General features: G+C 44.4%; 1 protein-coding gene across 6 annotated transcripts in view; it reads left to right on the top strand.

Annotated features, from left to right (window-relative positions):
* The window catches only part of POC1A (POC1 centriolar protein A), a 122,474-nt gene that overhangs the window by 82,352 nt on the left and 27,742 nt on the right, over positions 1 to 12,380 (top strand). For all 6 annotated transcript variants that reach the window (XM_030205889.1, XM_030205886.1, XM_030205888.1 and 3 more), the window contains one exon: positions 4,637 to 4,770. In XM_030205889.1, the coding sequence (XP_030061749.1) occupies positions 4,637 to 4,770 (134 nt within the window). The remainder of the gene's footprint in view (positions 1 to 4,636; positions 4,771 to 12,380) is intronic.

Here is a 12,380-nt window from a genome sequence, read left to right as displayed (position 1 = left end):
CCGTGGGATTTGAATCTGGTTTTGGAAGCGTTAATTCGGCCTCCATTTGAGCCTTTGGCTTCGGCTACGGACAAGGATCTAGCCTTAAAGACGGTGTTTTTGGTAGCCATTTCATCAGCGCGCAGAGTTTCGGAACTCCAGGCGTTGTCGTGTAGGACGCCCTTCTTGTCTTTTTCCAAGGAAAGGGTTTCTCTGCGTCCGGTGCCCTCCTTTTTGCCCAAGGTAGTGTCCGACTTTCATATGAATCAGGTCATTTCTCTGCCAGTATTAGGGAATCTAGCTGGAGACTCGGAACAGCGTCGGCTGGCCAAGTTGGACGTGAAGCGAGTGTTGCGGTGTTATCTATCTAGAACTCGAGGATTCAGAACTTCGGATCGCCTGTTCGTTCTTTTTGGCGGTTCAAAAAAGGGAGCAGCTGCGTCCAAGGCAACGATAGCTCGGTGGTTGAAGGAGGCGATTGCGTCTGCGTACGTTTTGAAGGGTCGTGCGGTACCTAAGGGTTTTTCGGCTCATTCCACCAGGGGAGTAGCAGCCTCTTGGGCGGAAAGTAGTATGCTTCCTCCTCTAGAGATTTGTCGGGCGGCAGTCTGGTCCTCTTTGCATTCGTTCGTTAAACATTATCGGATTGACATTCATGCTAAAGAGGAGGCAGGTTTTGGGGCTGCCGTGTTGACCTCTGGCCTAAGGGGGTCCCACCCGTAGAGATTTACTGCTTTGGTACGTCCCACGCGTCTTGACCGGTCTGGAGGGTCGCTGAGGAAGGTGAAATTAGATCTTACCTGCTAATTTTCTTTCCTCTAGACCCTCCAGACCGGTCAAGAGCCCGCCCGGTGTTTTTCTGTAGGCCAGGAGGTAGACGTTAGTAATTGGATATCTCTTGGCAGCTGATGATTGTAGTTTACATAATTCAGACTCTTGGGTTTTTTCTGATGATTGTTACTATGAGTCTGAATCAGGTGTGGTTGGATAGCCCACCTGTGGAAGCACAAACAGAATCCAGTGAGTAAAACAGTTAAAAAGAACATATAGTGGTTCTTCCATTTGGCAATGTCCACGTACAGGGTTGATAGTTTTGTTTAGTGTTTTAGTTTCTCTGCTTTGTTACGGTTATACTGGCTAGTGGGGGTGCTGCACAGGTTATATATACAGTATCAAAAGCTCAGTGGTTTCTCAGTCTCCCTCTGCTGGTAGGAGTACATAACCCACGCGTCTTGACCGGTCTGGAGGGTCTAGAGGAAAGAAAATTAGCAGGTAAGATCTAATTTCACCTTTTTGTTTTCCATTCCTTTCCTAATAATACCTAACATTCTATTTGCTTTCTTAGCCGCAGCAGCACACTGAGCAGAAGGTTTCAACGTATCATCAACGACGACGCCTAGATCCCTTGCTTGATCCGTGACTCCTAACGTGGAACCTTGCATGACGTAGCTATAATTCGGGTCCTCTTTCCCACATGCATCACTTTACACTTGCTCACATTAAACGTCATCTGCCATTTAGACGCCCAGTCTACTAGCACTGTATGTGCCAGTAGAGGTCACCTGTTTTACTAGCCTGTGCATGTAAGTCATCCTTTGCCAGCAAAAAGGGATCTGTGTGCAGTGCAGGTTGCGTCGCAGCCGGCAAGATCAGGAAAGCGAGGAGGTGCAACACATGCGTGTGTGTGAGTGAGAGAGAGAGAGAGGCTGGGATGGATTTGTCTTCTGCTCAGCTTGTTCACTGTTGCACCAAACTGCGGGGCGAGGGCAGCATTTTATTTTTTTGTGTCCTCTTTTTTTTTTTTTTTTCCCTCTCCATAAATATGGTAACCGTATCACTGTCACCAAACGTTTTTGCACTCTACTCCAGATGCAGTTCATGTGAAAAAACAACCACAATTTATGACCAAGGGAGGCAGCCTCTTCCCAATATTTGAGGCATTTCCCATTGCCCTCTATGCCAGGACAAAGCTCTCGTTTGGGGTGGGGTGGAGGGCTAATAATCTCTTATAAGGAATTGATAGTGTTTCTTGCAGGGTAACTCACTCAAATAATGATTTAATATTGGCTCTAATTTGGTCCAGTGTAACACCACATCCCAGTTCCATGTACTTGCTACCATAGAAAAATCCCCTTTGTCTCTTAAATTTTGCAGAGACTTGTAATAGTCCTCCATTCAGACTGTCTCTGCTTCCCTTGGGCATGTACGTTTCTCCAGCTTTACAAATAGTCTGTTTCAGATCACAAACCCAATACCCTGGATATAAGGCTGGATTCTAAATATTGTGCAGAAAAAAAATACTTAGGTGTATTCTGTAAAGTACGCCTAAATATAGTAGTACTACTACTTATCATTTCTATAGCGCTACTAGACATACGCAGCACTGTACACTTGAACATGAAGAGACAGTCCCTGCTTGACAGAGCTTACAATCTAATTAGGACAGACAGACAGGACAAACAATGAAATTAAAAAGAGTAAGACCTTTCTTCCCAAGGACCGTTTTCCGTAACCTGGTACAATCAATGGTGCTCAGTCATCTAGACTACTGCAACGCACTCTACGCCGGCTGCAAAGAGCAAATAATCAAGAAACTTCAGACAGCCCAGAACACTGCAGCTAGACTCATATTCAGTAAAACAAAATATGAAAGTGCCAAACCCCTACGAGAAAAGCTACACTGGCTCCCTCTTAAAGAACGCATCACATTCAAAATATGCTCCCTAGTTCATAAAATCATTCACGGAGATGCACCAGCGTACATGTCAGACCTGATAGATTTACTACCCAGGAATGCTAAAAGATCATCCCGCACATTCCTTAATCTGCACTTCCCCAACTGCAAAGGTCTAAAATACAAACTAATGCATGCGTCAAACTTTACCTACTTGAGCACACAGTTATGGAATGCATTGCCATGCAATTTAAAAACGATTTACGAACTAACTAACTTCCGCAAACTACTGAAGACCCATCTCTTTAATAAGGCATACCACAAAGATCAACAAATGTGAATATACACAACTCCTCCACATATATTCAGAACTGTCTTACAATATCTGCTTTATATTACTATCATGTTTTATCATTATGTTACCCAAGATCCTCCTGTAACACTAAATATCTATCTTCTAATATATTTCCACCATTCATGATGTACTGTAAGCCACATTGAGCCTGCAAAGAGGTGGGAAAATGTGGGATACAAATGCAATAAATAAATAAATAATAAAATATTACAGTGAGGATGATAAAATAAGGGTTCTGAACAAGTGAATAAGGGTTAGGAGTTAAAAGCAGCATCAAAAAGGTGGGCTTTTAGCTTAGATTTGAAGACGGCTAGAGATGGAGCTTGACGTACTGGCTCAGGAAATCTATTCCAGGCATATGGTGCAGCAAGATAAAAGGAACAGAGTCTGTAGTTAGTGGTGGAGGAGAAGGGGTGCAGATAAGAGAGATTTACCCAGTGAACGGAATTCCCGGGGAGAGATAGGAGAGTGGAGAGGTACTGAGAATCTGCATAGTGAATGCACTTATAAGTCAATAAGAGGAGTTTGAATGGCTAGTAATGTTATATTTTGGAAAGAACAAATATTCATCAATTTTTCTAATTAAAATTACTTCGCAACCTCTGCAGAATTTGCTTGGTAATGTGACAGATACTTTTTAAGGCATAGTGAAGCATATGCATTAAATTACTTTAAAAAATGTAGTTTTCATATGTGGGTTCAGTAATAATCAATTAAAACCACTGGAGGGCAATTTTTCAAAGGGATTTTTGTTTGCTAAACAGAGATGAGCCCTTTAAAAATTACCCTCCTTCCTCTGAGCAAGTGTATGCACCGTCTTTAGTGCATATAGGGAGAAAGGGAAGGAAGCAGGAGGGTAATTGAGACAACCCAGAGGAGGAGTGCACCAGGATTTCATTTTGAATTCCAATGCTGCATATTTTTATATCTGCAGCATACGAAATGTTTAGACTCTCCAGGACACTGAACTCTACTGCTGGATTTTTAAGAGGATGCTTTGGAGAGAAATTTTCTTTAAAAATTACCTTCTAGATTTGGGAGTACCAGGTACCCACAGACTTGCAAGATCTGTGGTGAGTCTGGAAATTGCTCTGAATTTGAACTACTATTAAATAAACTTCTAGAAGGCATTGCAAACTGTATTTAATTGGGAACTTTAAGCACTGTTGTGGAATTATAATGCAGTCAGCTAAGAGTCAGCTGTTTTGACAAAGGTGGGTAACAATTTTTTTTTTAATTGTCAGGGATCAAATTTAGCAGGTGATATTTCCAGCGTAGAAAGTCCCGTGGTCTAGGTTGCACTTACCAATATTCTTGCTGCTTTTTTACCAGTTATTTGGCTCAAAAGTAGTGTTTGTGTTTCCTAATAGTTTGATGGTTCTTTGAACAGGGAAAATATGAAGACCTGGGCCACAGTAATTTCATTGGATCTACCTAAAATAAGATAACAAAAATTAGTACATAAACATGGCCCCATGATCTACAGTCTTTTTTGAAGGCCTCAGAAGTTGCACTGCAGATATGGCAGAGCTAGACAGAGCTTGAACCTTTGTTAGGGTTGAAGAGTGTAACTAAACATCACCCATATACTGATGCTTAAGAGTATACCACTCTCTTTTTGTTTTTAGTACATAATGCTGTAGTGAATGGCTTGTCCTTCCAGCCCTCTGGAAATTACCTAATCACTGCATCAAATGATTCAACGCTTAAGATTTTGGATCTGTTGGAAGGAAGACTGCTCTATACTCTTCATGGTCATCAGGTGAGATAAATTCAGTCAAACATTTAAAAAAAAAATGATTTCTGAATTCTTGTAAATTTTCAGTTTTCATGTGAAGGCATTTTAATGGTTTCTGCTAAAGAAATATGATTTACAGAAATCCTCAATTATTTAATGGCTGCTTGATGAAATGTAAATAGTGGGAAAGAAATGCAGTATTTATCTGTGCATTTGCTAGAAGTTCAGCTTACCCCATGTTACTCTAGTAGTAGAACGAGTTAGTAATCCTTGTAGCAGTATAGTAGGAATGCTATAAAATTATGAACCTTCTTTCTAGGGGAGGGAATAGTGATGCAACTTTGTTCTGTCAATTATATTGTAGAGATACCTTTTATATTTAAAAAAGAAAGTTCTCTGTCTGCACACAACTTTTATTTGGCTTAAAATTTGCTACCAAGTTCAAAGAGAGAAAATTTGATATAGAAGTAATTTTTTCAGCACCATACTCACTGTGAACCAAGTAAAGATGAGAACAGTTGTGTCACAGTCTTTATACCCGAAGCATTCAAGTGTATTTTGTAGGACTCTGTCCTGATTTAAAGTTGAGATTAGGGTTTATGTTAACAAGTGGTAAAAAAGCAACAAGAATATTCTTGGTGGAGGAGTAGTCTAATGGGTGTACTACTACTACTATTTAGCATTTATATAGCGCTACAAAGCGTACGCAGCGCTGCACAAACATAGAAGAAAGACAGTCCCTGCTCAAAGAGCTTACAATCTAATAGACAAAAATAATAAAGTAAGCAAATCAATTAATGTGTAGAGGAAAGAGGAGGGTAGGTAGAAGCGAGAGGTACAAGTGGTTACAAGTCAAAAGCAATGTTGAAGAGGTGGGCTTTCAATCTAGATTTAATGATGGTCAAGGATGGGGCAAGACGTAGGGGCTCAGGAAGTTAGCACAGTGGACTAAGAACCTGAGGAACTGGGTTCAATTCCCACTGTGGCTCACTGTGACCCTGGGCAAGTCACTTAACCCTCCATTGCCCCAGGTACAAAAACAGAGATTGTGAGCCCACTAGGGTTGTACCATAGAAAGGCGATATATCAAATCCATGACACCAGATGGTGACGTGAACTGCTGTACACTTGAGAGCCTATTTGAGTCTGCTTTATTTTTTCTGTTTTCCTAGTATGTCAGCCAAAAAGCAAGGCAAAGTGCAAATTTAACCCTGTGAAGCAATATCAGCTGATTTGCAGAGGAAAATTAAGTATGCAGCTCCTGTCACACAGTCTGGAGGAGCCAGGTCCTGCTGCCACTCCACCTAAGAGGGTTAGGTCTGTTGTGGGTGACATCTAGTTGAGCCCTCCAGATTACAGGCCGCTTCTGCCACTGAGTAACGTAGTCACCTACAGGTGACATTGAACAAGACTTTGTCAAGAAAGTTATAGATGGCTCCCTCCTCTGAAGGAGGAGGTACAGAGGCAAGCTAGGTTGGATTAATGGTCCATGAAGTGGCCCTGATGGTGAAGAGAATGCAGGTCTGGATCCCAGAGTGCTGCAATAGCTTTACCAAATGAATTATCTGGAGCCGTGCTTGATGTCTGTCTTTGCTGTTGGAAACCATAGAAGTTGTATTGGATGTCTTATGGGATTCATAGTGAAGATGAATTGAGAGACTGATATTTTAATTGGCATTTTTTGTGCCATCTTGATTTTGTTTCATGAACTCATGGACTCTCACTACAAGCTAATATCTTTTTTTGTCTATACTGCAGTGGTTCTTCACTGTTTGAATTTGTCCTTGCTTGTGTTTTTGTATTTCAGCCTTGGATAAAGGTGGTTTATAAATAAATATTTTAATTCTAAAAAATGCAGGGTCATGCATTTGGACTGCAAAACCTGAGGAAACATTACAGTTTAGGGTGAAGAACGAAAGCGGAGCAGGATTTGTGATTGTATGTGATGATATTAAGGTGACCAAGCAGGTAGAAAAGGTGACGAGAGCTAGAAGGATGCTTGGGTGCCAGTAGGAAAAGGGGGCTGATGATGCCCCATATAAGACTTTGGTGAGACCTCACCTTCAAAAAGATATAAACAGGATGGGATCGGTCCAGAGGGTGTCTGCTAAAATGGTCAGTGGTCTTCGTCAAAAAGCGTATGGGGACAGACTTTAAGATATGATAGAGACATTTAAATACTTATGCAACATAAATGTACAGCAGGTGAGTCAGTTGAAAGGAAGCTCTGGAATAACGGGGTATAGGATGAAGATGAAAGGGGATAGACTCAGAAGTAACCTGAGAAAATAATACTTCGTGGAAAGGGTGGTGAATCTATTAAACAGCCTCCTGGTGTAGGTGGTGGAGACAAAAACAGTATCTGAGTTAAAGAAAGCTTAGGACAAGTACATAAACTCTGAAAGGGAGTGATTGGGAAAGTAGTTGGCATTCATGGGTAGACTTGATAGGCCATATGGTCTTTATCTGCTTACATTTTTCTCTGTTTAGTTTCTTTTTCTTTTTTTTTTTTCTGTTCTAAGTAATGTGGCCACATCTGGATGGCAGCAACGTGCAAGCTCCTATCAGCTCTACCCGTGAATTGCCCTGGCACTATCCATATGGTGCTGCAGCAGACAGAGGACATATTCTGCTACACTATCTGGAAATTGCTGCTGAATATTGGGCTCATTGGGACCTAGCCAGACAACCCTTTTGAATATCAGTCTTTATGATGTTTTATTTATTTATTTTTTATTGCTTTAATTATATTACACAAGTACTACTACTACTACTTAACATTTCTAAAGCGCTACTAGGGTTATGCAGCGCTGTACAATTTAACATAAAAGGGCAGGCCCTGCTCAAAGAGCTTACAATCTAAAGGACAAGTGAGTAGTCAAATCTAAAGGACAAGTGAGCAGTCAATTCGATAGGGGCAGTCAAGTTGGGGCAGTCTGGATATCCTGAAGGTAAGAGTTAGGTGCCGAAGGCAGCATTGAAGAGGTGGGCTTTAAGCAGAGACTTGAAGATGGGTAGGGAGGGGGCTTGACGTAAGGGCTCAGGAAGGTTGTTCCAGGCATAGGGTGAGGCGAGGCAGAATGGGCGGAGCCTGGAGTTGGCAGTGGTGGAGAAGGGTACTGAGAGGAGGGATTTGTCCTGTGAACGGAGGTTTCGGGTGGGAACATAAGGGGAGATGAGGGTAGAGAGGTAGTGAGGGGCAGCAGATTGAGTACATTTGTAGGTAAGAAGGAGAAGCTTGAACTGAATGCGGTATCGGATTGGAAGCCAGTGGAGTGACCTGAGAAGAGGGGTGATATGAGTATATCTATTTTGGCGGAATATAAGACGTGCAGCAGAGTTCTGAACAGATTGAAAGGGGGGTAGATGGCTAAGTGGGAGTCCAGTGAGAAGTAAGTTGCAGTAGTCAAGGCGAGAGGTAATGAGAGCGTGGACGAGAATCCGGGTGGTGTGTTCAGAGAGGAAAGGGCGAATTTTGCTGATGTTGAAGAGGAAGAAGCGACAGGTCTTGGCTGTCTGCTGGATGTGTGCCGAGAAGGAGAGGGAGGAGTCGAAGATGACTCCAAGGTTGCGGGCAGATGAGACGGGGAGGATGAGGGTGTTATCAACTGAGATAGAGAGTGGAGGAAGAGGAGAAGTGGGTTTTGGTGGAAAGACGATGAGCTCAGTCTTGGACATGTTCAGTTTCAGGTGACGGTTGGACGTCCATGTAGCAATGTCGGTTAAGCAGGCCGATACCTTTGCCGGGGTCTCCGCGGTGATGTCTGGTGTGGAGAGATACAGCTGGGTGTCGTCCGCATAGAGGTGATACTGGAAGCCATGAGATGAGGGAGCCCAGGGAAGAGGTGTAGATTGAGAAGAGAAGGGGTCCAAGGACAGATCCCTGGGGAACACCAACAGATATCGGGATGGGGGTGGAGGAAGATCCATGAGAGTGAACTCTGAAGGTGTGGTGGGAGAGATAGGAGGAGAACCAGGAGAGGACAGAGCCCTGGAACCCGAATGAGGACAGTGTGGCAAGGAGTAGATCATGATTGACAGTGTCAAAAGCGGCGGATAGATCGAGGAAGATGAGGATGGAGTAGTGGCCTCTGGATTTGGCAAGGAACAGACTTTAGAGAGTGCTGTTTCTGTCGAGTGTAGAGGGCGAAAACCGGATTGAAGTGGATCGAGGATGGCATGAGAGGAGAGAAAATCAAGGCAGCGGCTGTGAACGGCATGCTCAAGTATTTTGGAGAGGAAGGGTAGGAGGGAGATGGGGCGGTAGTTGGAGGGACAGGTAGGATCAAGTGATGGTTTTTTGAGGTGTGACTACGGCGTGCTTGAAGGTGTCAGGGACAGTTGCAGTGGAGAGAGAGAGGTTGAGGATATGACAGATGGAGGGGGTGACAGTATGAGAGATGGTGTGAAGTAAGTTGGTGGGGATGGGATCAGAGGAACAGGTGGTACTTTTTGAGGAGGAAAGAAGGCGAGCGGTTTCCTCCTCGGTGATGTCAGGAAAGGAGGAGAAAGAGGCCTGGGTTGGTTGGTCGAGGGTTGAAGGGTGAAAAGGAGGAGATGGTTTGGTAGTGAACTCAAGGTTGATCTTTTGCACCTTGTCGCGCAAGTAATCGGCCAGTGATTGAGAGAGTGAGGGAGGGGGGGGGGTAGGAGCGGAGGGCACTTTGAGGAGGGAGTTAAGGGTGGCGAAGAGACGACGGGCGTTGGAGCTGAGAGAATTGGTCAGTTGGGTGTAATAGTCCTGTTTGGCAAGGAATAGGGAGGAGTGGAAGGAGGATAGCATGAATTTGTAGTGGAGGAAATCTGAATGGGTGCGAGATTTCCTCCAGACGCGTTCGGCAGATCGGGCGCAGGAACGAAGGTAGCGGATGCAAGAGGTCAGCCAAGGCTGGGGATTAGTACGTTATGTGGGACGGGAGGTGGATGGAGCGAGGGTGTCCAGAGCAGAGGAGAGAGTGGCATTGTATGCGGAGACAGCCTTGTTGACAGACTCGGAGGACAAGATGGAGGGGAGGAGATTGGAGATACAAGAGGATAAGGTGGGAGGGTCAATAGCCTGGAGATTCCTGGAGGTAGTGGTTAGAGTTGGACGGGGCTGAGGTGGGGGGTGAAGAAGTGTGAAGGTGATCAGGTGATAATCCGAGATAGGAAGAGCTGAAGTGTGGAAATTAGAGGGGGAGCCGGAGGAGGAGAGGACGAGGTCAAGACAATGGCCATCTCGGTGAGTCGAGGCGGTGTAGCATAGCTGGAGGTTGAAGGAGGATGTTAGAGTGAGGAACTAAGACGCGTGAGGGTCGGATTAGTCATCCACGTATATGTTAAAGTCTCCGAGAATGAGTGACGGAGATGAAGGTTCAAGAAAAACGGAAAGCCAGGCATCGAAGTCGGTGAGGAAGGAAGAGAGGGATTTATTAGGGGGGCGGTAAATGACTGCCACTCTGAGTGGCAATGGGTAGAATAGCCGGATGGAGTGTGCTTCAAAGGATGAGAAGCAGTGAAACTGCGGTAGGAGGAGGGGTTGGAAACTACAGGAGGGCGAGAGTAGTAGCCCGACGCCTCCACCGCAGCCAACTGGGCGGGGAGTGTGGGAGAAGAGAGAACCTCCATGGCAAAGGGCCGCGACACATACAAGGGAAAAACTTTTTAACATCATCTTTATTTCGTAATTAACCTTTCCTTAGACCTCAAACATTTGGAGTGACCAATTCACTCAAGGAAATCAAAGTAGTATATGATTAACAAGTAAGGCCTCTGCCTACCCACATCTAATTCTTATACAGCATATTTAACAGTTATTACCCTGATACCCTCTTTAGGTCTATGAAAGCCCTAAGCTGATCTGGTACAAAAAAACATATTTAATTCCCAAATATCTCACTATATACACTTACAAGGGTGGGCTAAAAAGAAAATAGCCCTCAAAGACTTTGTTTCTTCTCACATATCCAAGAAACTTTTCCGTTTATCTTGAGTAGATCTATTAACGTCTGGAAATATCAATAATTTTTGACCACAAAATGTTTGGTTAGCATTCTTAAAATATAACTTCAGAATGGCATTAAAGTCCTGTTCAAATACGAATGATACCAATAATGTGGCCCTTTTTGTTACTTACGTTAATGAGTCCTCCAGAATCAAGGAAATATTTCTTAAATCATCCAATTTCTCGTCTTTCTGGACCTGTTCCATTTCTTCATGAAGCCCTTCTTGTCTCTTCTTCTCCGGAAGAAAAAATATCTTTATGGGAGGAATATTTTGAGCTGAAATTTTGTGAGTTTTGTTTTTGGAAGCTGCTTTGAGGCTTTATGAAAAGAGTGGGATATAAGAGGTGAGAAAATAAAAATTACACTAAACTAGATATTTCATGCCCCAATATGACTTAACATCTGTCAGTCTGTCAAAAAAATATATAACCACCCCCCCCCCCCCCCAGCAGCCTAGTAACAGATCAGCTTACGTTTTGAGGGTTTTTTTTTCTAAATTTATCCTTTTATTCTGTGTGTGTTATACAAGCAGCAAGTTACCAAAAGAACACAAGCAGTCCAAGGGCTTTATAGTACTGGATATATACGATGTCATAAAAGCTCTGAAGCAGAAGCATCAGGATTATGACATCAGTACTATATGCTAGATAAACTGATGGTTTAGAGGCTTTTTCCTAGTATTGCAGCACTACATCACATTACAACATCTAATATAATAAAACGCACCGTGAACGTTCTGAAGACAACGTTCTGTGAAGCCGGAAGCTTGAAGCCGGAAGTCTGAAGCCTTGAAGCCTGAAGCCTTGAAGCCATCTGACGTCACTCCCAGGCTGAGGCTGAAGGGTTCGGGGATTCGTGGTGTGAAGCCTTCAAGCCAGCCAGCCGTCTCTGCCCCGCCCTCGCGACAAAACAAACAAATCCGGAAGCGAAACGTCAGGGAAGGAGGCGGCGCTCCCGACGTCTAGCCTTCCCTTCGCTGTGTTCCGCCTTCAAAACAAGGCGGAACACAGCGAAGGGAAAGCTAGACGTCGGGAGCGCCGCCTCCTTCCCTGATGCTTCGCTGCACGAACCGCCACGGAGGTAAAGTTAAAAAGAATTAAAAAAAAAAAAAAAAGGGCATGCATGGATGCGAAGGGGGGGGCATGGATGCGAAGGGGGGGGGGGGAAGAAGAGGGCGGGCCAGGCTGGGACATGGGAGAGAGCGTAGCATGGATGCGAGGGGGGGGGGGGGTCATGGAAGGGCGAGAGGGGACTTGCTGGAAAAGGATGAATGGAGGCGGCAGGGGACAGAGGAGCATGGATTACAGAGCAGGCCTCAGGCATAGAGGGGAAATGCTGGATAGGGAAAAATGGAGGGGCCAGGTGACAGATGAGCATGGATGGGCATGGATTGGAAGGGCAGGACTCAGGGAGAGGGGAATTGCTGGATAGGGATGAATGGAGGGGACAGATGGGCATGGATGGATATGGATTACAGAGCAGGCCTCAGGCAGAGAGGGGAAATGCTGGATAGGGAAAAATGGAGGGGCCAGTTGACAGAGGAGCATGGATGGGCATGGATTGGAAGGGCAGGACTCAGGGAGAGGGGAATTGCTGCATAGGGATGAATGGAGGGGACAGATGGGCAATGGATGGATATGGATTGCAGGG

This window comes from Microcaecilia unicolor, chromosome 6 (assembly GCF_901765095.1).
Source record: "Microcaecilia unicolor chromosome 6, aMicUni1.1, whole genome shotgun sequence".
Classification (NCBI taxonomy): domain Eukaryota; kingdom Metazoa; phylum Chordata; class Amphibia; order Gymnophiona; family Siphonopidae; genus Microcaecilia; species Microcaecilia unicolor.
The sequence above is the reverse complement of the archived record's forward strand: the minus strand, read 5'-3'. Positions and strand labels throughout refer to the sequence as shown.